General features: G+C 42.2%; 1 protein-coding gene across 4 annotated transcripts in view; it reads left to right on the forward strand.

Moving 5' to 3' along the window:
- PLEKHA8 (pleckstrin homology domain containing A8) overlaps window positions 1–21,454 on the forward strand; it is a 31,160-nt gene extending 9,706 nt beyond the window's left edge. For 3 of the 4 annotated variants that reach the window (XM_074574941.1, XM_074574940.1, XM_074574943.1), the window contains exons 2-14: window positions 1,092–1,208; window positions 1,893–2,048; window positions 4,015–4,139; window positions 5,575–5,733; window positions 6,674–6,714; window positions 7,424–7,581; window positions 10,187–10,346; window positions 10,757–10,842; window positions 11,521–11,579; window positions 12,874–13,004; window positions 13,503–13,573; window positions 15,781–15,842; window positions 16,746–21,454. In XM_074574941.1, the coding sequence (XP_074431042.1) occupies window positions 1,092–1,208; window positions 1,893–2,048; window positions 4,015–4,139; window positions 5,575–5,733; window positions 6,674–6,714; window positions 7,424–7,581; window positions 10,187–10,346; window positions 10,757–10,842; window positions 11,521–11,579; window positions 12,874–13,004; window positions 13,503–13,573; window positions 15,781–15,842; window positions 16,746–16,943 (1,523 nt within the window). In that variant the 3' untranslated portion in view covers window positions 16,944–21,454. Of the gene's footprint in view, window positions 1–1,078; window positions 1,209–1,892; window positions 2,049–4,014; window positions 4,140–5,574; window positions 5,734–6,673; window positions 6,715–7,423; window positions 7,582–10,186; window positions 10,347–10,756; window positions 10,843–11,520; window positions 11,580–12,873; window positions 13,005–13,502; window positions 13,574–15,780; window positions 15,843–16,745 lie in introns of all 4 variants that reach the window. The other variant, XM_074574942.1, reaches the window with a different exon arrangement.
- The last annotated feature ends 3,782 nt before the right edge of the window (window positions 21,455–25,236 follow it).

The following is a 25,236-nucleotide window of genomic DNA, read 5'->3' on the forward strand; positions in this document are numbered from 1 at the left end:
CTCCTCCAACGCGGTGTGGGTCCAAGCCCAGCCTGGGCTCCTGCAGTGCCATGCTGGTTGGCAGAGCCCTCTTGGAGGGGGCAGCAGAAGTGAGGCCCCTCTGCAAAAATGCATAGGATCCACATGGCCCACATGGTCTTGTCAAAGTGGTTTTTTTTTTTCCCAGAGATGGTTTGCTGTCACAGTGTGGGAGCTTTGATATCTCGCTCCGTTGGTCCTGGCCAGGCAAGCTTGTTGCAGCTCAGTAATGAAAGCGGCTTTCCTCCAGTGACGTTGCTGCCTCATTTCTTCTTAAGTTAATGAGCTTGTAGTTTTTAATTAGACCTAAATGATGGCTGTCGTGTCTTGTTTGTTTGTATCTTTTCATACTGCTGTATTACTCCCAAAAGAAGAAAACAAAAGCGGTAATTTACTTCTAAAGTTGGGCAGCAGGGTGGGCAAAAGTATGCCCAGAACTATTGGGTTTGGTCTAGCTTGGTGTTTTGGTTATTCTCTGGGAAGGTATCCAGAAGTGCAAGTCATTAATTCGAAAGTACTTTTTATGTGGGCAGCACAGGAGTTTCAAGAGCTATTGAGAACTGCTTCTTTGGATGGTGTTCAGAAATCAATACATCTGCCTCTGTCCCCTCCTTCCCTTGATTTTGATGACTTTCTTGCCCATTGCTTTTCAGACAATTTGGCTAGCCCTTTCTGCAGGGGAGGAAGACATGTAAGGCAAAAGACATCTGGGGTGGCTTTTGGGAAGAGTGAAAAGGTGTGTTGAGGAATGATGGACTGAAAAGGTGGCTTTGGAAGAGAGAGTGAGTCAGTGATGCCACGTTAGCAAAACTACTGAAGATGACATACGGCACATCAGGAACATACTGCTGTGGTCCAGCTACCTGCAGAAAGCACATGTAGCTGCCAGCAAGCAGGGGTTGTGGTCGACAACATCCAGGCCTGTCCGCAAATCTTACTAAACCTTCAAAGGGTTTAATTTTCCCGGGGGAGACTGAGAATCTTTGGGATCTTATTTGCAGTGAGCTCTGAATGAGAGAGCTGGTGGAATTGCTAGGAGAGAAGTAACTGAGAAATGCAGTTTTGTTTTTCAGGCTGGCAGCCTCGATGGTTTCTTCTCTGTGGTGGCATCCTGTCCTACTATGACTCTCAGGAAGATGCCTGGAAGGGTTGTAAGGGAAGCATCCAAATGGCCGTGTGTGAAATTCAAGGTAACTAAGCTACAGTAACATTCAGCTGCACAAAGTTTGTCCAATAATGTTGCATTTAAGATGAGATTTCAGGTCACAAGAGTTATTTGGTGTCTTGATTTCTTTGGTAAGTTGCTGTAGTAACTCAGTAACTTGATCTATATGCCAGTTTTTATTCTATAGTATTTTTAAAATGTTAAGAGAGCTGCAAGCCTCAAATATAATGGGTATCCTACATGCTGGTGGGCCACTGTTTTTCATGAGCCATGGTGGAAGATCACACAGCTTCAAATGACTCTTCATAGGCACAAAGCTGAAGCTAGAAATATGAATAATAAACTTCAGTACTAGGTCTGCTCACTCGTATTGGATTACTTGCCGCATCTTTGGGGTTCAGTTATGGGCAGGAAACCTGAAAGAGAGGGTTGTCAGAAGAGGATGCCCTTTCCACGAAGACTCCCAGATGATACTGTACTAATCACAAAACTGCCTTTCATAGCCTTTTGTCCCACAGCTGTACACATGGGTGTGCTGGCCGTTCCCTAACTCAGAAGAGAAGTCATAAAATGGCAGCTGGGGAAGTGTGGGGCTGTAGATTCCTCTTTTTTCATTACTGCTTGACCTGCCACCCGACGTTATCTTTTGGGATATTCGCTTGGGCTGAGAAGGGCTGAGGGACTGATCTGAAATCTATGTTGCTTCCAGTTCATCCTGCAGATAACACACGAATGGACCTGATCATCCCAGGGGAACAATACTTCTATCTGAAAGCAAGAAATGCAGTTGAAAGGCAAAAGTGGCTGGTTGCGCTGGGAACTGCCAAAGCCTGTCTGACTGACAGCAGGACACAGAAGGAAAAAGGCAAGAACACCCTTTTGCTGGCACATGCTGTTTGCTTTTTATTTCTCTATCCTTACCCTAGTAGATGTGCGCACAAAGATGACAAAATCCATACTTGGACTTTGTGTCCAACCTGTGCTTCAGGTCTTTGGTGCCACTAAAAGCCAAGCCATGTGGGAACTCCAGCTAAAAATCTCGTGTTAACTCTTGGTGCAGGGATTTGAAAACTTGGGCTTTTCCTTAAAATATACTGTGTATAAATAATTTGAAAACTGTGTGCTGATGTGTTCTGTAAGTACATGGAGTGAGTAGCTCCTGGCAACAGGCCACTGGGATGCAGACTGTGTATGAAGGTAAGACCCCCACCTGGTGCAGCCGTCTTAGTATGGTGACCCAGCCTCTCATATCAGTGGCTCTTGAGCTTTGGAGTTCCTCAGACCCTTTCCTTCCATCTTCTAACTGGGTGGTCTCGTGCACTTCAAGATTGCCTTGGCAGTTAAAATAAAGGCTTGCAACTGGTTTTAAATGTGTATAGTAGTATTTGGAAACTGAAGTCCGATCATGGTCAAGCTATGAAAATAAATTCATTTACCTCTTTGCTTTCACCAACAATCTAATTTTTACCCCAGTGAAAACCCTTCTTGCTTACAAGCGTGGTGTTATTTATGAGTCAGTGTGAGACCTCATGCCTTTACCTTGCATAATTTCAAAACGATGACTATGCAGAAGATGGGAAAACAGCAAATTATTGTTACTGTATCAGTGATCCCGAGCAAATGCAGGGGCAGGCACTTCCTTTCCCTGAGGTGAGGAATCACTTCTCTTACCCCTATGTGCATCTTCACCAGGCTTTGCAGCTGCCAGCTGCAAACTGAGTCAGAACTGAGCAGAAGATGCTACTGTAGGGTCCTACACAACATGGGGATCTGATGCACAGTGCCATGAAGCAGAACAAAATTATATCTATAAACTGACATACAGTAGCACAGGGTGAAAAGCTACTGATATATTTGCAGAACTAAACTATGTTAGTCTTATTAACAGACAAATTTATTTTGTAATTCTGTGACTCTAATGTCAAAAAATTACTTCTGAAAAATCTCAGATTGGCTGTTAGTCGTATCTGGATTAGTCTGCTCAGTTCTGCACTCTCCAGTACAAGAAACATATGGACATACTGGAGTGAGTCCAGCAAAGGGCCACTAAGATGATTAAAGGAAATATCTGATGGGACAGCATTAAAAAGATGGAGCCAGACTCTTCTCAGTGAATGGACAAGAGGAAATGGGCATAAATTTAAATACAAGCAACTCCATTGCAAAATAAGCAAAAATGTTTATATTGTGAGGATGAGGATGCACTGAAGCAGGTTGCACAGAGAATCTGTGGAGTCTCCATCCTTGGCAGTGTTCAAAACCTGACCAGACATGCCCCTGAGCAGTGTGCTCTGGCTGAGCCTGCTTTGAACAGGGGAGTAGGACTAGCTGATCTCCAGAGGTCCCTTACAACCTCTACGATTCTATAATTCAAGGATATGTATTAAATTAATCCCTCTGTGTTGGACAGGATGTGTATTTTCCCTCCACAGAACCCCAACCTCTACACAGAACCCCAGTCTTTTAATTCACAGCGTAGTATAACTCTTTGCACTTTAAATTACTTAGTGAAAACAAAAAATATGGTATGTAGGGGTTTTGCCCTATTTAAAAGGCCCGTTAAGGTCAAGTGTTGTATACTTGCTTTTTCTCTGCATTATTCTCTCTAGGAATGTGCTGTTCCTGTCTATGATGGCAAATAATGAAACAGTATTTTACCTGTCAGGAGCGTAATTTATGGCCAGCCCAGCTCATCTTTTTGAGTTGATAGAAAATGTTTTGAAATAAGGAAGTATTGATTGAATTGGATAATACTATTTCAGCAGCTTTCCAAAATCGTATACTGCAAGGCGGATACAGTAAGTTTAACTCTTCTTTTGTTTCACTTTTAGAGTTCACTGAAAACACAGAAGCCTTGAAGACTAAAATGTCTGAACTTAGACTGTACTGTAACCTCCTTGTTCAACAAGTGCATAAAACGAAGGAAGCCAGCATTTCTGGTGTATCAGAACCAGAGGTACAGCGCTGTTTTTTGGTGTGGACCATGTCTGTAAAGCCTTGAGCATTGTGAACTCTTATGGTTAGCCAGTGTAGTATTCACTCACAGTTACTTGATAATGCATCCTCTTTCTGCAGAGAACTTACGGGAAATAATGGAAATAATGTACCCACGCAACAGTTCTTACTTAAATGGAGTAATATTGTATTGTTGCAAATAACTCTCCCTGTGTTGGGGTAGCAAGTCATGAGATGAGATATGATATCTGTGATCTAGATAATAACATCCCTGGAGGTGATCGTGTGTATATAGTGGATCAAAAAAGCAAAAGATTTTTTTATAAAAAGATAACTTGCAAGAAGCGCGCATTTGTCTGCCTCTGAATCATTAATATCCTGCTCCCTTCTGTTCTCAACCAAAACCCTTAAAGGGTCAAGAGACAACGCAGACCACAAAAAAACCCCCAAATTGCTATAAAAAACTGCCTGGTTAGCCTCATTTAAGTTAAAGTTTCAAACCTTGCAAATCTTCCTGACCAAAGGAGCCTGATTTAAGAGGGGTCTCCTAATGACAGTGATCTACCCCTTGCTTTGAGAGAGAAACAAGGGATGCACATCACTTGCTAGAGAAGCTGGTGTGGTGTTCCAGGATGCCTCCCATGGGAGAGCTGGGTCGTCAAGTGCAGCACAGGCAGGCAGAACACCTGAAGGTTAATCATTTGTCCAAACCATCTTCGTAAAGATACCTGATAAACTGTTTATGGTGGATTAACAGACAGTGCAGAAGAATTATGTAGTATATAAATGACTAAAAGACACTGTTAGAACTTGCAGCTCACAGGTTTTGACAACAAACAAATAATGGGATGTTTATCCAACCCATAGTTCCTGGTTCTGGGTGAAAAATTGCTTTCGCTGATCTTACCACAATTTAACTGAAAAGATTTATTGCTAAAAGCGTTTCAGCATCAATAACTGCACTTTGCAGAAATGAAGAGTATTGTGGCAATGTGATACTTCATTCTGCCTGTTTTTCAATTGCAGTAATTTTTTTTCATGGGATTTTTGAAATTATTATCTGCAGATCATTCTATATCTATTTAATTTGTTTACTTTTCATTTCTCCTGTCAGTGGTGTCTTCCGGAATGCCATACATCAAGGCTTAGTATTTAATACACATTTAACACCAGAGATAAGCAACTAAGGGGTGTTGCTTTTAAAACACAAGCATACTGAGCTTGTAGTGAGAGGCTGATGAGTGGTAATGCTGTGAGGGGGCATAGCCCCAGTAATATGCGATGCCAGTTCTCGGAGCAGCTGACACATTGCACTTTAATTCACGTTAAACAGAAATTATGACTGTAGCAGCTGTGGGATTTGTAGACAGGAGTTGTAGCTCCAAGTTGATCTTCTGTGGTTGAGTCCATGTCTTCCAGTTGATTTCTTCCCACAGAGTGGGATTGATATGGGAGCTCTGTTAAAATCAACCTGTGACACCTTCCTGAAGACTCTTGAAGAATGTATGCAGATTGCAAATACTGCCTTCACTTCTGAGTTGTTGCATCAGACCCCACCTGGATCCCCACATTTAGCAGTTCTCAGAACAAACAAGGTAATGGCCCGTATCCTTTCCTCTCAGTCTTGGCATGGATGGTAAGGCGCCCTTTTGTAAAGTAGCATTTGTAGAAGCAGGGAATGCATTTTCTACCCATATTATAGCTAGTAGTCCTCCACTGGGCGTACCCTGCTATTTCTTGTGGTTTGCAAGTGAGGTAGGGCCATTTTTTAATAAGCAGTAACCAATTTCTTAGCTTTTAATGGTAGGTGAAAGTTACTAAGCATTAACTTTCAGGGCCTGATCCAGCTGCAGACAGTGGTGTTTCAAAATACCCTGGCTGTATGGCAAGTTGGTCCATTGTGGGAGCTCACAGCAATTACTACTCTTCTAAGCTACTGCAGCATCGGATCTGTGGTAGTATGCCAACAGGAGCTGATGAGCTTATCTTTTTAATGACAAGGGCACTTTCTTGAATCCTGGATCCACAACTACGTATGCAAAACTGGAGCTTCTCTAGCAAACAGCAGATTAAGGTGTATGTAGGGATGTAGATGCTTCACTGCCATCTGGGAAGTGAGATTACTTCACCATACCATTCATGGTGTCTGGCCTCACGTTTCTTCTGTTTTGTTTTTTTTTTTTGCATCAGTTTTCTTAAGTAAAGAAAACATTATTGCAAAGGAAACTCACTGCTTTGTTTCTTCTTTTCCACATACCATATGGTGTCTCACTTGGCACTTGCTAGCTTCTGAAAGAAGTCTCTTGGTTTTCTTCCCCCCCTACCCCCCGCCAATATTTTAATGGTGCAATAACGCAGCACGTTTTTTGTGTTTGTCTGTATACTGTCTCCAGGTCAGAGAATTAAGTGAACGTATGCTTAGCTTTTCAGCTTTTTTGCTGACTCCAGCCTGGGTTTAATAAAATGTGAAGTTTGAGAAGCATGATACAGTCTTCTTGCTTTAAAGAATATTCCCTCTCCCCATTTATCTTACAGATAAAGCACTCTGTCTTGTCCAGTCACACCTCAACGGAAAGGTATAACAGAAGTCTTTTACTGTCAGTCTCATTCTAATCTGTTTTTGGTAGTGTCTGTTCTTCCCGTATTTTCACTCTGCTATTACTAGTACTGGATGCAGGCAGAATTGTATTGCTCTCAGCTGTGTATTTGGAATTACACGCAACGAAAGGGAGCTGGCTCACCCCACTTCATGTTTCTTCTTTATCAGCCCTTTCCCTTTTATTTTTCTCAGCCTTCCACTTGGTGACTTACCGGTCAGTCACCAGCCAGCTCTCACCCACTTCAGTGCTCTTTCCCACATTTTGGGTTCCACTCCATGAGCTCATAAGATCGTTGATGTAGAGCAGGCTATGATTTATGGGGTAGGTGGCACGGGTATATATTTTAAAGTACTAATGAGAGGGTATTCTTTTAGCTACAATATCTGCCTGTGATTTCCTTTTTTGTAATCAATTGTATTTTTTTGATTATGTCTCTTTTTAATAAAGGTCATTGTAAATATATTTAAACTCTGCAAACTGAGGTTGAATCATTAATCCTACTTGCTGCAAAGAGCTGCCTTATTCCTTTTATTATTTTAGACAAGTTCTTTTGCTCAGAGCAGCCTGTGACAGCCTATAATTTCGGTCAATTATTTTTCTTTTGCTGTTATTTGTGTGTTTTCACAGGAAGAAGCTTACCAAGCAATGTTTTATACACTAACCAGTATTCTTTCCCTTTCTTCAGGCAGATGGAATTGAACCCCTGTGAAAATGGCTCTGTAAAAGCAGAAATTAACCATCAAGAGCAAACCCTTATTAAAAGTCTGGAATGCTTAAACCTGGGAACAAATGAGGGGAGCAGGGATGTTTCTGTTGAAGATCACATAGCAGAGGATTTGGCAGGTAAATATACACACTGTCTTTTATACAGAATTTTTACTCTTTAAGTGTAAATGGAGGGAAGTGTAGGCTGCCTGTGAAAGTGCTGATACCTTGCTCCCATGAGCGGGAATATCAGTGTATTTTAGTCTGATATCTGCCCTTTGCAAGTCTTCTCAGCATAGCTCCTGCCCTTGTTGATAGCGAACTTGGGTCTGAATGGGGAAGAAAATTAAAAATTCTTTTGGGGATGAGTGGGGGCTCCTCTAGATGCTGATTGACGTGCGTAACAATAGAGCCTGGCAGAGCTTGGGCACTGCTTGAGCTGTGGACAGACACATTATTCCCAGAGGCCCTCCGCTGGGAATGCCGGCACCTCTGCTAGTATGTAGGGCTGCACTGTCAGAAGGGGGGCATTAAAGCTTTGTGTGCGTGTCTTGTGGAGGGCTTGACCTTGTAGTCACTCTTGATTGCTCTGACAAATCTTTATGGAAAATTAACCCTTTTCCTGCAACTAAGAGTATACTAGAAAGCACCTTATTTCTTCCATTACTTTAGCAATACCATGAAACATAAATTTGTGCATGACTTCAGTAAAACACTGTTGAACTAATTCAGTATAAAATTCCATCCAACATAGCTATCTTGTTAAGGGCTGATGAACTTAATTTGGATAAGTCTATACAAGTAACGTATGATTTCTGCTCATCCTCTTGAATGGACTGTATCATTCTTGAACAGTAACCTTCTCTGCCTGGCTATTATTCCAAAACATACATATGCAGTCAGTGAATCGGCTGAAGTTTTTAAGCCCTAGTTAATGAACATGGTTATTTCGCTCCTACATGGGTTCTCTTTGCAGTTTTTCCCATGTCTGTAACTGGTGTTGTGTAGTGTGGTAAGTCCCTGCAGAAATAACACGCATGTGTCACCATTTAGCATCACACCTCAAGGATACAGTGCTAAAGCCAAACTAACTCAAGTCAGGTTGTTGGTATCGTTTAGCTACTGAGGTTGTTCCTGTGCAAAAAAGAGTACAGCCTACCCCCTCTTGGGTACGCACATCTGAGTTGCAGAGTTGTGCTGGCAGTACAGGGTGGAGTAGGATGTGCAGTGCTATCCGTATGGGATGGACTCAGCCAGCCAGCCTGGGACTCCGTCTTGCCGATGGCTGTATTTGGGTGCTCCCTGTGAGCCCAGGAGCTCTACCCTGGGCAGACACTCTTCCTTCCCTCTCCCCTTTATTAAGACCAGTCAGTCTTTAAAAACGCTCAAGCATTTCAAGTCCCATAAGAAATTGGTGTTTGTCATTTAGGGCTTACAGTGTTTGAGTTTGAAGTTTCAGAGGACTCCAGGCTTTATGCGTGGTACTCCTGTGGATTCACTGTGGACTTGGAGTCACTGTTTCTCTACTCACCAGCCCATGTGTCTTGGTGAAGGACAGATCAGCGACATCCCTTAAACTCTACTTCCTTAGCAGAGTCACTCTGCTTGTGAATGAGGCACAGTCAATGGTGGCTGAGGCCATTTTTTTCTGCCCTGAGGAGAATGGCTGAAGTCTCGTTGCTGTTACTGGGTGTGAGTGGTTCTTTTTTCACCCAGCTTATTCGGTTCTTCTGCAAGTAATAGGGAAAGCTGCAAGTTTGTTTTCAGGCTTCACCTGGAGGAAGTGAGTTCCTTGCAGCTTGATCCCTTCAGCCAGAAGCTCAGTTCTGCTTCAGGTCTATAAATCCTCACTGGCATTTGAAAGTATTCTCTTCCTGGGAGAAAGGTTCCCTGGGAAATCTTGGATGCTAGTTTGACAGTGTGGCAGCAAGATGTGCTGTTGCCATGGCTTGTACACTGCAGATGCTGCAAATATACAATTTTTGCTTCTTGACTTGTTCTCTGCAGTTGTCCATGGGGTCAGAAGGTCTTGCCATGCATGGGATGGGACCTTTCTTTGGGCGTCTAAGACTTTGGCTTCCTTTGGAGGTGCTCATGTAATGCTCTGTTTATATGAAACAGATGCACTTGACACCAAAGAAGAAATAAAATAGACCACAGTAGTGAAGAGGCAAGTGGTTCCTCTGGGAAACTTTAAAGACATCCATAAAAATCGGGGAGAACATAGCAGCCTTTGATATCATAGCAATAGCCAGTTTAGCGGCCAGTTTACTTACTTATCAGAAGGAGCAAACGAGTCACTGTTGTTATTTTGCTTTTGAAAACGCACTGTGCCACTTTATCAGTCCTGGGGAAGTTACAGTCATCTCAGAAGTAATCTTTCTTTCAAGGAAATGAGTCTAACTCCCTGCTGCACCCAATCGCTTCTTCAGTGCTCTCCTCTACTAAGACTGTCCTCGCTGAGGATGCGTGGGCTCACCTGCACTGGAGCCTGGTGCTTGGTCTGTATGGCTAAAAGAAATGGGGAGGGGACTGGGTGAAAGGCAGTCTGAGCACCCGGCAGCAGGGGAACTGTGGTGAAGGTCATGGTGCCAGCAGGGAAAGCTTTTAAACTTTCATGATACAGATATCCAAGTGCCTTCCTTCAAATAGAACATGTCTTAAGGAAAAGGAATAACAGTATGGGTGTGTGGCTGTTTTCTTTTTCTATTTTTGTTTTTCTTCTGTTTCCTATGAATGTAAGGCATTGAAGAAGATGGAGAGAACAAGCTGCAAGCTGTAGAAAGCTTTGGTGCCCACAAGTTGCTGCAGTCGGAAATGAATTCTTTAAGTGGATTGACCCTGTGTGAGGAAGACAGAAATGAAAACGATTCTCCTACCTTCTTCAGTGTCATGAGCAATAGGTAGTACATGTTGCAGATGTAAACTACAAGGATTATTGAAACTCTAAGCCCTTAATTGACTCATTTTTAAGTCGTTTCTGTCTGTAAAGCTGTATTTGCTGAGATTATTTAACAAGACTGCGTACAGCACAGTATATGAGGAAGATACCCTTTGTAGAATTGTCTGTACAGAGTGGAGTGGGAGGTTTTTTCCTTGGTTATAATTACAGGCCTTGCTTGCATGCCAGCAAAAGTGTATTTTCTGCAGCTGTTTACTTTAACCTAGTGGAACAAAAGCCATCATGGTGGATCATGTCTGTAAATTTTACCTCTATGCAAGTGAAGTGGGCGTGAAACGTCACTTTGCCTTTAGAAGTTGCACAGAAGGAGTTGTTAAGGTAACAATCTTTTCTGCTTGTCCTGGACACCAGGTTCAGTGATATTGAACTTCGGGAGGAGGAGGGCATACCAACAGAAGAGTTTTTGGAGTCATGTTATGCAATTGTGCCCGTTCTGGGTAAGGAGCTCTTTCTTTTCATGCTGGGCACGCATCTGACTGCTTTTGACAGCTGCCAGCTGTGAGAAAAGGTGGAGCAGTCAGTTTGGAGAATTTGTTTCTTCACTAAATTGATATAGTAGAAATAGTTGCTGTCAGCAGAATCAGTTTGACTGGTACCAGATGTTTCTTACTCTCTTGCTTTTTAGAGGATCCACTCTCATTTAGGTGGGAGCCATGTATAAGCTGTCTGGAAATCTATGGGTATATCTGGAGCAGCAATTTCTTGCCTTCAAAAGAACGGCGTGAAATGCCTTGCATGTCTAGTACTGCTGACGGTACACCATTCTGCTGTACTAGCTATTGCTGCTCTTTGATTTTTCCAAAGACTTCTATCTCCAGACAGTGCAAACCCCCCCCCACTTGCTTGGCCCCTGAATCTAACAGTAGATGTGAGGACCCTGTAAGCACGTGCCCTTTTGAAGACTTCCAAATTGTAGGTCGGTGTATTTTTACACTTGTACTGGGGTAGATTGGTTCTACACCAAAGACAGACTTTGGTTTATGTCATTCATTTGGTATACTCCTGCCATGTAGAAGGATCGCTAAGAGAGTAAATGAAATTAATCGTTACTAAGACGTGAGGACTGGAAAAAGACACAATTTTAAAATATGGCTGCCTTTTTTTTTTTTTTCTAGACAAGCTGGGACCAACTGTTTTTGCTCCTGTTAAAATGGATTTTGTGGGTAACATCAAGGTAACAGCTCATTTCTAATAGTTTTGGTTTGTTTTTTTAACCAAAATACCTATTTTAGGTGCTAAAGCTCAAGAGTCTTTGTTGTAGGGGTCAATACTGTAAGGCTACTTAATATTTGATAATGTTACCATCTGTCAGATTGGAATGCTGAAATGTCTGTAATTCTGTTCTTACAGTACATAAATCCAATAAATCCAACTGTTATGCACAAACTTATAAAATACCTGAGTGACTGCCAAGTAAAACATCTGTTACACCTCATAAACATGACTTTGATTCTGAGCTGAATAGGTTGTAAGTCATGATGTGACGGTAGCAATATTGACTTTAGACTGTAAAACAAACCGGGGGGGAAAAAAACACCTTACCTCAAAAAAGTAGGAGCAAATTAGTGCGTAAAGAAGGAGCTTCGCAGCAGGTTGGGGCAGACCCTGCAGCTTCAGTTCTCGTTCTGACAGTCCTTCTATCTCAGAGTCTGAAAAGGCTTGAAGTGCTACTTGTGAGACAAGATGTATTCATAGTGAGCTTTTCATTGCTCTTCTTTCAAGAAAAAAAAAAAGCAAAGCAAAATATATCTCTTGCGGAAGAGATAAGGAAGATTGCATGCATTCAGACTTGTTTGGTGCAAAGTAAGGCAGATATGCACTTATCTTGCTGAAGGTAGCCACTGAAAGACTGAAAATAGCAAGAGGGAAGAGTGCTATTTAAAAAAAAAATTAATATTTATTGTCAAGTGATAGGCAGCTGCTCCTTTAATGCGGAAGATGACTCTGTTTAACTGCCTTGTGTATTTTCCCCTCCTATTTTTGTAAGGAGTTGTGTATAACAAACTTTGGCATAAAATAAAAGCTTAAGTATACCAACAACTGCTAAGTGTAATTGAGAATGTGCAGCTTAGCAGTTGTCAGAAGGTAATCTTGCTTCTACTTGAAGCTTGGGGCAAATGGGACTTTTTTCAGAGAGCAGGTTGAGTTAACGCCTTTCCACCAGTGTAGAGGATGTCATGTGAACCTAAAACATTTTGTCAGACAGAAATGGTAGGTTTCATGCAAGTCTTTGACCAAGATGCTCTTTTTTTGGTTGCCTTAGCCAGCTGGCTAGCCAGATGTGTCTGGGGTTGTGCCCTGGGAAGGTGTGCCCAGTGTGGCAGGACAGCCATGCCGTGGGAGCGTGTGATGTGGTTGAGGATCTGTGATATCCCTTTGCAGGGAAGAGTCCTGGTAAATAGGTGGTATTTATAGAACAGGCCACTGGTCATAAAAGCCTAAAACTTTGCCTCTTGTTTTCCTTCCAGAAAATAAACCAGAAATTTATAACCAACAAAGAAGAGTTTGATACCCTTCAGAAGATTGTGCTCCACGAAGTGAATGCCGGCGTAGCACAAGTTAGAAACTCTGCTACAGAGGCTCTCCTGTGGCTGAAAAGGTAACAGCCTTGTATCTACTTACACTATGAACCGCTAAAGTGGAATGAGGGGCCTTTCACCAGTGCAAGCTTATGTACACGGAGCAAACTGGTTACTTTCCCCAGGCTCCGTCAATCCAAACTGGCTAGGATCAAGATTAATGTATTATCTGTGGTTATATCACCACAACTTTGCCAAAAGGCCTGAAAAAGCAATCACAGGCGACCTTTTTTACCATAAAAGTGAAGTTAACAGTGAGTGACTGCTCCTGCTGGGCCAGAACATTAGGCAGGTGATTTCAGGCTGCAGCAGAAATGTTTTAGCAAGGTGTTTCTCCTTGGGCTAGGAGAAAGGGTGGATGAGGTGGCTGCATTTTTTTATTCACATTGAAAATGCCATCTTAATTCTGAGTTTTATTGCACTTCTGAGTTGTATTGCAACTTTGGGGGCTTTGTTATCCTTTGGGTTACTTTGTTATAAACTTGGTTTCTTTTTACTTTGTGGGTTCATCCTGACAGAGGCTTGAAGTTCTTGAAAGGGTTTTTGACGGAAGTGAAGAATGGGGAAAAGAATATCCAAACAGCTCTGAGTAAGTGCCAGTTGCTTTATTCTTTGTGTGCTTCTGAATTTACATACTTGGCTAGTTTCCTCCTCGTTTAGAATCTGTGTTTTCTTTTCTTCAGTGACTAATGATGCAAGTAATCTCCAAGACATAACTTTTTTGAAAACTGCAGTTTTTTAAAATGGCCAATTCGGGCAGATTACTAGATAACTGGTCAATGTTGATTTAATAGTAGGAAAGATTCCTTTAATTGGCGTACTTTTGGCAGTGGAGATAATCGTATCTTAGGGAAAAAAGTGCTTTGTCTCATTCCGTTTTCTCTACTGGTTTGCAGCAAGAGTGCTTCCAAATTTATAGTTGCTGTTGTGTTATTTTATTTATTTTTTTTATTCCTTGTGAGATTGGCCATCACTCTTTGAAATCACGTCTTTGCCAGTATGGCTGTGAATTGCCTGTATCAGTTAGAAGGGAGTTTGTAACAGAAAAGAAGGAATTTTTTCCAAGTTCACAATTTCTGATGCTTACCAAGTCAGGCTAGTGCCCACAGCAAGTATAAAACAAAATACAAACCCCTCTTAGACTTGACTTGGTTATTCCTGAGTAAGACCCTCTGTATGAATGCAGTCTAATGTTATGATGATAATCCTTTAAAACAGCTTTAAAACAGGGGTTTTTAAAAGTTTGGGTTTTTTTTTTTAGCTTCTTTTAAACAGCTAAGCAGTCGTCCTATAAGATTAGTAAAAAGAACTACTACAGCAAAGTATGTAAGCAGCTCTTGGAAGTGGGACTGTAAATACACTGCTGCCAGATGTGGATGTTAAAACCACAGAAAGTCAAGGCACTTATTTGACCTTCTGAGTCTGAAGGCTTCAGCACTGAACTGCTTCTTGAATTGCTCTGTGTCTGCAGCACAGCCATGCTGCTGACTTTTTCTCACTTCTTCCTTCCCTTTCTCCCCCTGAAAAGCTCTTCCATATCTGTGTCAACAGTGCAGCTTTGGTTAACTGTTACAGTTTCGTATTTAGGAGTTACTGTGCTATTTGAATTCAAGTAAAGTTGGGGTGTATGTTCTCTTTCTACAACCTCAAATGTCAAGCTAATGAAAATAAAAAGTGGAATATCCACTAGTTCTTATGATTTTCTGAGGAACAAACAGCTTTTTAACGGGATTTGTCTTTAGTCGGGATTTAAATCTAAGCAAACTTTTCAACTTTTGGTGTTTTTAATTCCCCTGTATTTGCTGATAAGGCAGAGAATAGTCTTGTCAGTCCTGTTTGCTGCACAATAGTCTTTTTCTCCTTGTTTTGTTGCTCTTATTACTGTGTGCTTTTCTCATAGATTCTCACTCCTGAAAAGCCACATTCCCCAGTCATTAAACTGATAGATGAGGAGTACAGCAAAACTTGTAGCTGTTTTTCACTAACTTTTTACACTCTTCCAATAATAACTGTCTTCAGTCTTTCAAGAAAATTTCCTAAAGGAGTAAAATGTAGAGGTTCTCTTTCTTCAAAGTGAACAGCTCGGGGAAAGTATAATACGATGTCAAATACTTAAAAATTCAACTGAAGGGATATGAAATGACGACAGTGAGAAGCTAAGACTGGGAAAATATGGCTCAAAAATGTTTGACTTTGTATATGAAGGTGGAGCCTTCTAGGAACATAGCAAGGGCCTTCCTCAGAGGCTACACTCAGGGGCGCTCACAATAGAAATCCTAAGGATTATTTTAATACGGGCCCGGTGCTTTCTCTTCCAATGGCCCTCGAGACTTGACCCTCAGATGTAAAGAGAGAGTTCTGGGTTAATGCCTGAGCTAATGATCTCGATTGAGGCCAGCTAATCATCAAGTTGCAGGATTGTTTCACCCCATATATTATTTTCTCAGACTTGCACTGAACTGAGAACTAGATAGTAGAAGTGTTAATCTTGAAGCATAGCTAGTCAAATAAAAATTACATTTGCCTTCCTGTCTGTTAGAATACTTACTTGCCATAGATGAGTTGAAGGAGATTTGACAGCAGAGCTGAGACCCCGATGCATAAATCCCAAATCTGTCATCTCCTTTCAGTCGTAACTTTGGTGCTCAGAAACAGCCATTAGTTCCATCCAGTGGCAAGAATATATCCTTAAATGGTCGTTTCTAAGCTCTAAGTCCTCTTTGTGATGCAAACTTAAAATTGCCATACATTTATCTCTTGAATGACTTTTTTTTTTTTTTTCCCCCTTCCTTTAAGACAATGCTTATGGAAAGACGTTACGGCAGCACCATGGTTGGGTTGTCCGTGGGGTCTTTGCGGTAAGTAATTATCTTGGTAGCTGACAGAGCTGGGGGCGTTGTTAATGTGATCTTATGTTATGTGTAATTAAATACCATTTAAAAATTATAAGCATTAAAACGAATAGATTCCCTTGTCAGACCGTATTTTCTGGGTGAGGACTGTGGGTATCACTGCGTTCAGTATTGGGCTTTCAGGGTGGAACCTGTTTTCTGGAGCCAAACCAGACAGATCATGCTTGCAGGCACATTTTTTTCCATTATGTGTTTTTCAGCAGTCTCACAGGACTATTAAATGAAGAACGAGGGGTTTAGGTTGCTTTTTTGAGGATTGATCTGTCTTTGGATATGAGCATTCAAGAAGAGTTAGTGCAGAACGTGTCAGGGAGTTGAAGCAGAATATATTGGCTAGAGGAAATGGTCTATTTTTGTCCAGTCTGGCAGCTCCCCCTCGTGTCTGTCACTGGAAATTATCACTGAAATTATAAAATTAAAAAGAGCCTCATCCAGGCAGTCATGACAGAGCCTTTGACTGGGAGAAGCAGAAATGTTGGGGAAAGCTTTCTAAAGACTGTTTTGGGAATGGGACTTCACTGTTGAAATGGGGTGACACTGGCTTGGGAGCCCCCCTAACAAACTCTGCTTTATTTAGGGTTTGTATTTGAGTCACTTCCTAAACATCAGACCTCTCTGAAGATGTGTTAAACTGGGGATCTACAGAGAGATGATAATAAATATGTGTGTGTATATGTATATGCCTCCTTGTCAGTAAAAAATCTTAGGCATATGCCTGTACACATAAATACATTAAAGCTATGCAATCTTAAGTGCAAAGAGGGATGTCTTAGAAGTTTTTTGTGGCTTTAGTTACATTTTTTTTCCTGTTCTGTTTTGCAAATCTAAAAGCTTTGGTTCCTCTCCCAGTTAGCTTTAAGGGCAGCTCCAACATACGAAGACTTTGTGGCAGCTCTGTCTGTAGAGGAGTGTGATCCTCAGGAAGAAACATTTTACAAAGGAATGCAGAGGGACCTCAACATTTACTTACCAGCCATGGAAAAGCAGCTAAATATCTTGGACACTCTCTATGAAGTACATGGTTTGGAGTCAGATGAGGTGGTATGACTACAGCAAGACCGTGTCTTAAAACTTCAGGGACTGTGTCTGTTAACAAAGATTTCTTTTGTTTTGGGTTTTTTTGGACATCATTTCTGTTCGTTGTAGCTTTTCAGGTGGGAAGGGTGTTGTGAGTGTTTTTGGGGAAGGGTATGTATGACTTTTATTTTTTTCGTTAACACTTGTTTTGTGTTTAAATGCAGAGGTACTGTTTCTCTTTGGGTCATAACGATGTCCGTGATGAATGTTTTTGACTGTTTCTCTCCTACCCATGCACTCCCTCTTCTCTTCACCTCATAAAAATAACAGAGCAGAATTTGGCCTTTGCTCCCGTACCTTAGGAGAGAGCTGTGCGTGCAGCAGAGCGGTCAGGATGTGAAGACGGACAAGCTGCCTCTAGCTCTCCCATGCCCTGTGCCCACCCCCTGCGACGGTGTAGGAGGCCAGAGGTAGTGACAGATATTGTTACTTCGGTAGCGCAAGAGAAGGTCGGTTAAATGCCACCTTATAAGGTACGCGGTGTATTTTTCCCTTAATTTGGGTTGAAGCTTTTTAATGCAGCACCTCCCCAAATATTACAGAGACCTTCACCACGAAGCACACGTGGGTTGGTGGTCTGAGCATCCCCAGGAGCTAGCCTTTGAAACTGGGGGTCGTGTTCCCTGACCAGCTCTGAGTATGTGCCACGTTCTCCCTGTCAGTTCCTGCCGGCGGGCCACAAGAAGTTTGCTGGCGCAGACTGGCAGAGCCCAGCTGATTGCAACAGTGCTTTACACGAGCAATCGAATCGCACACACACACGATGGTAACTGAAGATCATGTCCATCATCCTGGTTTAGTAAGGTCTTGGTGGGTTTTTCTATTTTGGGTTTAGGGTTTTCTTAAATCAAATCCACACAAAAACATAATATTTGCTTTTCAATTGAATACAGCTAGCAGTTTAAAAAGCAGATTTTATTGAAGTCCTTCCTAGGCTGCCATTATGGGCAGAGACTTCATGAAAGTGGATATGAAATGAGTAAAGCGTAGGAGAAGCTAGAATTTGTCGTGGAGCCAATACACATTGGGCCAATTACAAACTTGAAAGTCTGAAATGATGTAGAAGCAACTGGAAATCAAGAAAGTAAGATTTTCCCCTTTTTCCCATTTTGCTGATACAGATAAAAGTGTGCTCCTTGGCACTGCTGCTATTAAAAATAACAAAGCAGTCCTTTTAGCTAGCTATATGGTTAAGGACAAAATTCCCAGTTGTGTTTTTGACTAGAAGGCTGTCTGTGAATTATTGGCTGCCCATTGAAGGCGTAAGTGGGTCTCTCAGTGGTGACCTGGGGCTTCAGATGGCTTTGTGCAAAGAGTTGAGTTTAACTCGTGCAGGAAGAGAGAAGACTGTGCTAATGAGATACTTAAAATTAGTAAACCATCATAAATACAGGAGAAATTTCAGTGTCATTATACTCACGGGAGAAGTACTGTCTTTTGCTAGGCTAAAAGCCACATTGTCAGTGAAATGAATGTACTGCAGGTCTGCTGCCCTGCATTGTCACCTCTCTGCACACAGAATACTTGATTCTAAAGAGCCTAGCATTGCGAGCTTTAAGAAAAGCATATGATACTTGAAGAGAAGACCAAACGTCACACCTGGTGTATAAAGCAAGCTACCAGAACTGTAATTAGGCATTTAAACAGCGTGTCTTTCTTGTTCCTGTCACCTTCTCTGACCTGTGCCTACCTGTAGCTCCTACATACACCAAATGGAATCAGAAGGATGTGGGAGTTTTAGGTTTTGGGGTTTTCTTAATTTAAGCACTATATATTTATGTTGGAGTACAAAGTCAAAACTTTTGACCGAAGCTCCATTCAATTATTTCACTACTTGCAGCGCTAAAAATGAAGCAGAGAGCCCTTGGGATTTGGCTGTCTGCTTCTTCTAAGCACGAATGGAAAGAAACCACCCCTGCAGCAGGACAACCAACTCCACCCTGCGTGGTTTCCTTGAGGTTTTTGGCTATTATGTGGGAAACTCCACTGAACAGTTCCTAGCTGTGTGCTCTGGAAAGGTAATGGAGACCACGTTTCCACAAAATATCAGCTGGGGGTATGGAAAGAGCAGGAAGAGATCCCTCTTCTCTAGAAATTACCTGTGAAGATTATGAAGAAAATTGGCTTCCCTTTTTGCTCTAAGCTTTTACAGTAGCAGGAAAGTGTATTCAGCACTTAGTCTTAGATTTATTTTTGACTTTTCTGTTTGTTTGGTTTGGTTTGGTTTGTTTTTTTAACTAGCAGGAGAAACAGTGGTTTGTTAGTAGTGCATCAGACCCAACGTTTGACGCAAAAAGTAAGGAGGCTTTATTTTGTAAGCAGAGAACTTAACAGCTTCATTGGGCCATTAGCTTCAGCAATTACTAACTTCTACCATTGTTCTTTCTTCTACCAAATAGAGAGCGGTCCACGTTGCATATCCTCTGATCAGCATGGCATCCTGCCTCAGAGCAGGCTTTCTTGTCTTGCTCTTCTCTGTAAAGTTGGTCTTTCTGAGAATGTTCTTAGGAGACCCCTGTGTGCTTGTTGTTGAATAGGGGACTTGTAAAGGAGTTGAGCAAGGTCTCCTTGCCTTGAAAACTTGTACTTCACCATGCACTGCTGTTGCAGGGTGTTGAGCACTTCTAAGACTAACAAAAGCTGCCTCTCCAGTCAAACCACCACTGAGAAAGAAACCCATGCAGCATGTTGCAGAGACAAACTGCCAAGTTACGCCTCCAAGGATGCGGTAGACTAGATGACCAAGTGGAAACAAATACGCTGCTAGACGATTCACTTCTTTCTTTTCTTGGGATGTCAGTTTGGCAAGCAGAGAGGATTGCTTTTGATTTTAATAATTGTAGAGAACAAGCAATTAACTTTTGGCCTTCAAATTTAGAATTGGAGAGAAGGTTGGTGCTTTCTGTTTGATTTGTTTGGTTCGTTGATTGGTTAGTGTTGTTCTGGGTTTTTTTTAATGGCTGACATTTATGAACAACTGACCTGGATGCTGATAGAGGTCCATATGACTCTTAGATAACAGCACCCTTGCTCTGTATACTTTACTTGAACTGGTTTGGTTTCTTAAACCGCACTAGTCTAAAGTTTTGCGTCCCTTTTCTTGAGAAATGCTTTCGGCCATTTCCTTCAATGTCTAACAGTTGCATATTCTCAGGGATTTTACTTAGCCATGGCAAAATAAGAGTAATCACAGCCTTGCTCTAGGGGAACAAGGCTGCTTTTTGTGAAATTAGTATAGCTGAGCGTAGAGCTCTGAAACAGCATATGACACTGACGGCGTCTATCCAGTGCACATCCTTGCTGAGACATGGTAAATCCCAAAGCAATCTGATAGAAGTGCTATCTAGTACTGAATAATGGCTGTCAGCATATTTGAATAGAGATCATAAACTCACCTTTGTAATATAGTGCTGTTGGCATTAGAGCAGAGCTCTCAAATAATTTCAGTCGAGTTCTGCTTAGCAATGGGAGGCTTTTATTTATTTTATTTATTTTGTTGGGTTTTTTTAAAACAAACTATGTTCTGGAGCCCCCTCTGCTATTTTAAGACATCACACTCAGTTGCATATTGAAGTTTTGTGACACAAAAATTGTATAATATGAACTGGATACTCAAGTGCTTTAGCATAAACTTAAGGAGTCATTGAAACATCCCATCTGGACACTCTTGTAATGTGGGTCTCCCCCTTTAACAGATGCACTTAAAGTTAAGGGCCATATACCTTCACTTGCAAGCTTTTTGTAAAGCATCATCAGGACTTAGGTTACAGCTGTTTGCTTTAAAAATGTTTCATAGTTTGAAAAGTGTCACTCGGTTGGCTGGACATGTAAAAAGTATGCCCAAAACGTGCTCCAGTTATTTGCAGCGTACTTTGGCAAAGGGATGTGGACCATTATAGAAAACAGTGTTACGTATGTCCATATGCTGGGCCTCCTAACCCTTTCTTTTCATTATCAATTCAGCTTTTGTGAAAAGCTTTAGGGAACCCTAAAATGCCTTTTAGACACCAGAAAAGCTCATTAGCGTGTTCCTATGTGGCTAACATCCCAGCTTCCCTCACCTGGTCACCACCCCTTCCTTTCCTTCCATCCTCAGCTTCCTTGCTGCCAGAGCTGTTGCAGTCAAATTGAAGCATCTCTCTATAAGAGCACAAAGCAGGAAGTTTTGTAAGTGATAAAAATGTAAACTTGGACAATCAGACCTGACTAGTTTGGCAGGCAACCAAACATACAGTCAGATGGAGAATGTGCTGCTGCTTTTCTCTGAAGTTTGTCCTTGGTTTGACATATTTTGCAGGAAAACCACGCCGCTTTGAACTTTTAATTTCACTGATGGAATTTAAATCAGGACACTTCAAAATTGGCAATTCTACCTCTTTTGAGTGAAAACACACGGATTTATTTTTTTTAATTGACTTATTTCTGTTCTCTTGCCTGCATAGTACTGATTAAAAAAAAAAAAAAAAAAAAAAAAGAAAAAACCAACGGGGGGCGGTGCAGGGATGACTGAATTCATGCCTTCTACCTTCTGTAGCCCCTTGGTGAACAAACGCTGCAAACTACTGCATGCTCCGAGCAATGTGAAATCACCCTTGTGCAGAAGGGGTATCATAGCAGAGTTACTGGCCCTGAGCAAGCCCAGGCAGTAGCTGATCCTGCTCACAGTTCACACAAGGATTTAAGCACTTGCTTTGAAGTTAGGACGTAGGTGTGTATGTGCTTCGCTTAAACACATGCTTACCCTTCCGCTAGCATGCACTTAGTCAAAGATCACATTTTGAAGATCATTTTTAATATCCCTTTCTTGGTATATTATTTCTCCCCCCAGATACTCCAGATGTGCTAAAGGTTGGTTGGGGTTTTTTTTAATATATGAAATTTCATTGTTGTCATATCCTGATTTTTGCTTAACACTGTTTATTTTGCATTGCAGCATTCAGGCGGTCCAAAACTTACTCTCTAATTCCTTTATTTAAAGCCATCTTGAAAGTTTGAGATTTATGTCTACTTGAAACTAAACTTAACAAGTAAATTGCATTCCAAAATATGGTGACTAAACTGAAAACCAAAGCAACTTGCTTTTGTGGTTTCCTTTTTTATTCTCTTTCTTTTTTTCAAGACAATTTTGGGCATACATTTTGTCAATGTCAAGTAGAGCTTACTCCAAGCCTTACTTATACATGCTGAAATATATTACATACATATGTGTAAAATGAAGGGAAGGTATATTGCCTCACACTTTAAATTTACTTCTTTCTAAGGGCTTGTTTGTGCCCCCAGAATCACCCCTTCCAGTGTAAGCATTGCACAAATTGTGCTGGCATAAGCAGCTCGGGCTTGAAATACTTCGAAGTTTCCGGTCAGCATCATCTCTCAAATCATACAGCATCTGTCTCTTTTCTTTTTGGAGCATTGTTAAGACCTTTGTCAGACTTTTATATTATTTCATTATAATAAACTTATTTTAAATAAGCATGTTTTAAAATCTCACTTTCTCCTCGCATGGATTTTGTTTCTTTTATTACAGTAGGGGGCCTAAAGTGCTCTTCAGGACTGCATCTGTTCTAGGTACTGTGTGAACAGTCGAAAACAGTATGTTTCTGGTTCATAGAAACTACCTGTATGTATCTTTGTAAGAAGAATGTTAACACACATGGAGCCTGTTTTGATTACGAGAATAAAAGCTGTGTCTGGCATGTGGTTGTGGGTCCTTGGCCAGTCTAAATGTGTGAAGTCTGTAGTTACAAAAGCCAGCCTGGCACTGTGAGAATTCATTTTTAAAAATTTGGTATATTATATGCCCTTTTGCCTGGACTTCAGTCTCTTCTGTCGGAGTTTCTGAAGTCTTTGAAATCTGTGTGGTCATCTTGAGGTGCAGATGAAGGCTAATGTTCCTTACTTAATGTGGGTGTAACATCTCTCTTTTTTCTCCTTTGGTGGCTCTCCTGAAGTGTCAGCTGTGCCGCAATGAACCAGTGAGCCCAGTTCACTCCATTGCCTGGCAGCTCCTCCGAAGCCATGCTGTTACATGTGGCGGTTGGATGGGGCTGCTGCTGGGGCAGAGCTCAGTCCCACGCAGCGTGGGCGCTTCTGGTGTTGGTATCTCCACTGTGGTGTGCTGTACCAGACACCTGCCGCTCTTCACACCGAAACCAAGAGGATGTACACAGAGATGGGCGTTAAAAGGAGAAGCAGAATGTGGTGGCTGTGACGAGGAGGTCTGTGGCTGTGCGGAGGGACTGTCTGCCAGCGTGAGTCCTTGGAGTCACCTCCATAAAATACTCTGCTCTCCTGAATAGCCAAACACAGCGCAGCAGCACTGCACAGACGTACGCTAATAGAAACCCCGTGCACAAAAAGAGATCTCCTGGGCAAGTGTCTCCTCACCGTAACCTCCACTGGTTTAAAAAAAGCAAATCTGTTGCCATTACGGGATCCCAGATGAATTGCAGAAAGAGGCCCAGCTAAAGCTTTGACGGAGTTTGTGATGTTTGTTCGTAAAGGTCATGGGCTGTGATAGCGGCCGCTAAATTCCTGTCCCCACCCCTGTCCCTAAAGGAATCTAGATCCGTGGTTCAAAATAAAAAATGGTGTGCTGAACGTGTGGGGTTTATAGGAACACACAGATGCTGCTGTTAAAATGGGAAGCTCAAAGAGGACACATTAAAGATTCAACAATGACCAAATTATCTATAAATAATTTTTTCTTGGGATTCTCCTATATGGAAAAAGACTGTTTTCTGAAGTTGAGCAGGAAAGGCAACGCAAGGTCACAGCACCGAAGCTTTGACTAATGGAACCAGGCAGAGTGAAGCCTTTACCGGGTTGGTTACTCTTAGCCCAGCTGGGAACCCTGCTACGCTGAGGGCAGTGTGGGGCTGGCGTGCAGTTTTGCTGCCCTGTGGGAAATACGAAGCTGTTGAAATGCAGAATATGGGGCCATAATTCAGTGCTACAGCCTGGACGGAGCACAGGTTTCGAACAGAAGTTTAATGCGTTTGCACAAAACTGTTCCCCAAATTGGAGCCATGAGGAGAAAAGTTTTCTTTGTCATTGTGGGACTAGTAGACTAAGAGTCAAGCACGAGTGTTAGGACTGACAAAAGGAAGTGCAGGAGATGTTGCAGTACACCAGAAACTTCCACACATTAGTGCAACCAAGCTGCATGTCTGTCTGTCCTCGTGGACAATTTAGTCCAAGATGTTACCATGTATTTTTTCCAAATATTTCAGTACATTGACCAAAGTGTATTTCTAAATTAGCAGATATTTATTCCTCCTCTTCTGTGTCTTAACAGATTTTAGATTTGTTTCTTCTTGTGTGTTATCATTAAAAAAAAACCCACATCAGCCTTAGCTTCCAGCTTCCCTTCCCTGCCCTGTGAGGGGATGGTTCCCAGAGAAGCTGCAGTGACGGCAGTGCAGGCTCAACGCCCGACTTTGGGGATTAGGGAAAAAGGCTTTCCTAAGTTTCATTGTGTTCTTACATTCCCCCAACCTTCTCCTTTTACCAGCCTGTACTACTTGGCTGGTGTTTCAGCTTGCAAGATCCGTTAAAATTTCCCCAGGATGTTTTGCTGTTTACCCACCGCTTTAGCAAGGCATCGTCATTAGTGCTGGATTTTCACCTGCAGCAGGAGGAGCTGAAATTGGTGTTACTCATGTCCTTCCGGAGCTGTCAATCAAGGAGTCCCTGAGATGCTGCTTCCCTGTCAGGGCCCCTAGCGGGTCCTGGTGCCAGCCAGCAGCATTCAGCCGTTTTCTGAGTGTGTACCTCGCTGCTTTTGGCAAGATGCGCTGCTGTGTGGCCTGTGCAAAGCCCTGCAGCAATGTCGAAGAGAGAACAGGTCACTGTTTTCTCAAAACCAGAGAGATCTGAGACTTCAAAACGCGTTTTGCATCAATTTGTCTTCCTACCAGGGCTCCTTCTCCAGCTATGGCTTTCCGCCAAAATAATTTCCAATCAATTTAGCATCTGTTTGCAGTGTTCGTATCGCCAGCTCATCTGTAGTCTTCAGAGACCAGACGTGCCTCACATAGTTTCCTATAGGTCACAGTTTTCCACTTGCTTTCTTGCTTAGCAGCTGGTACCCAGCCTCCTTCCTGCAGGCGAGAGGAAGCCGTGTGGGCTGCAGCCGCTGCTCCGCCTGCCCGGCTTTCTCCCGAAAGCGACATTTGAGCCGTGGTCTCAGGTCTTCGACATTCGCCGAGCCTGACGCTCCACGTCCCATGCCATCGAGCTGCAAACTGGCTTTCCCCAAAAC

This window comes from Larus michahellis, chromosome 2, assembly GCF_964199755.1.
Source record: "Larus michahellis chromosome 2, bLarMic1.1, whole genome shotgun sequence".
In the NCBI taxonomy this organism is placed as follows: domain Eukaryota; kingdom Metazoa; phylum Chordata; class Aves; order Charadriiformes; family Laridae; genus Larus; species Larus michahellis.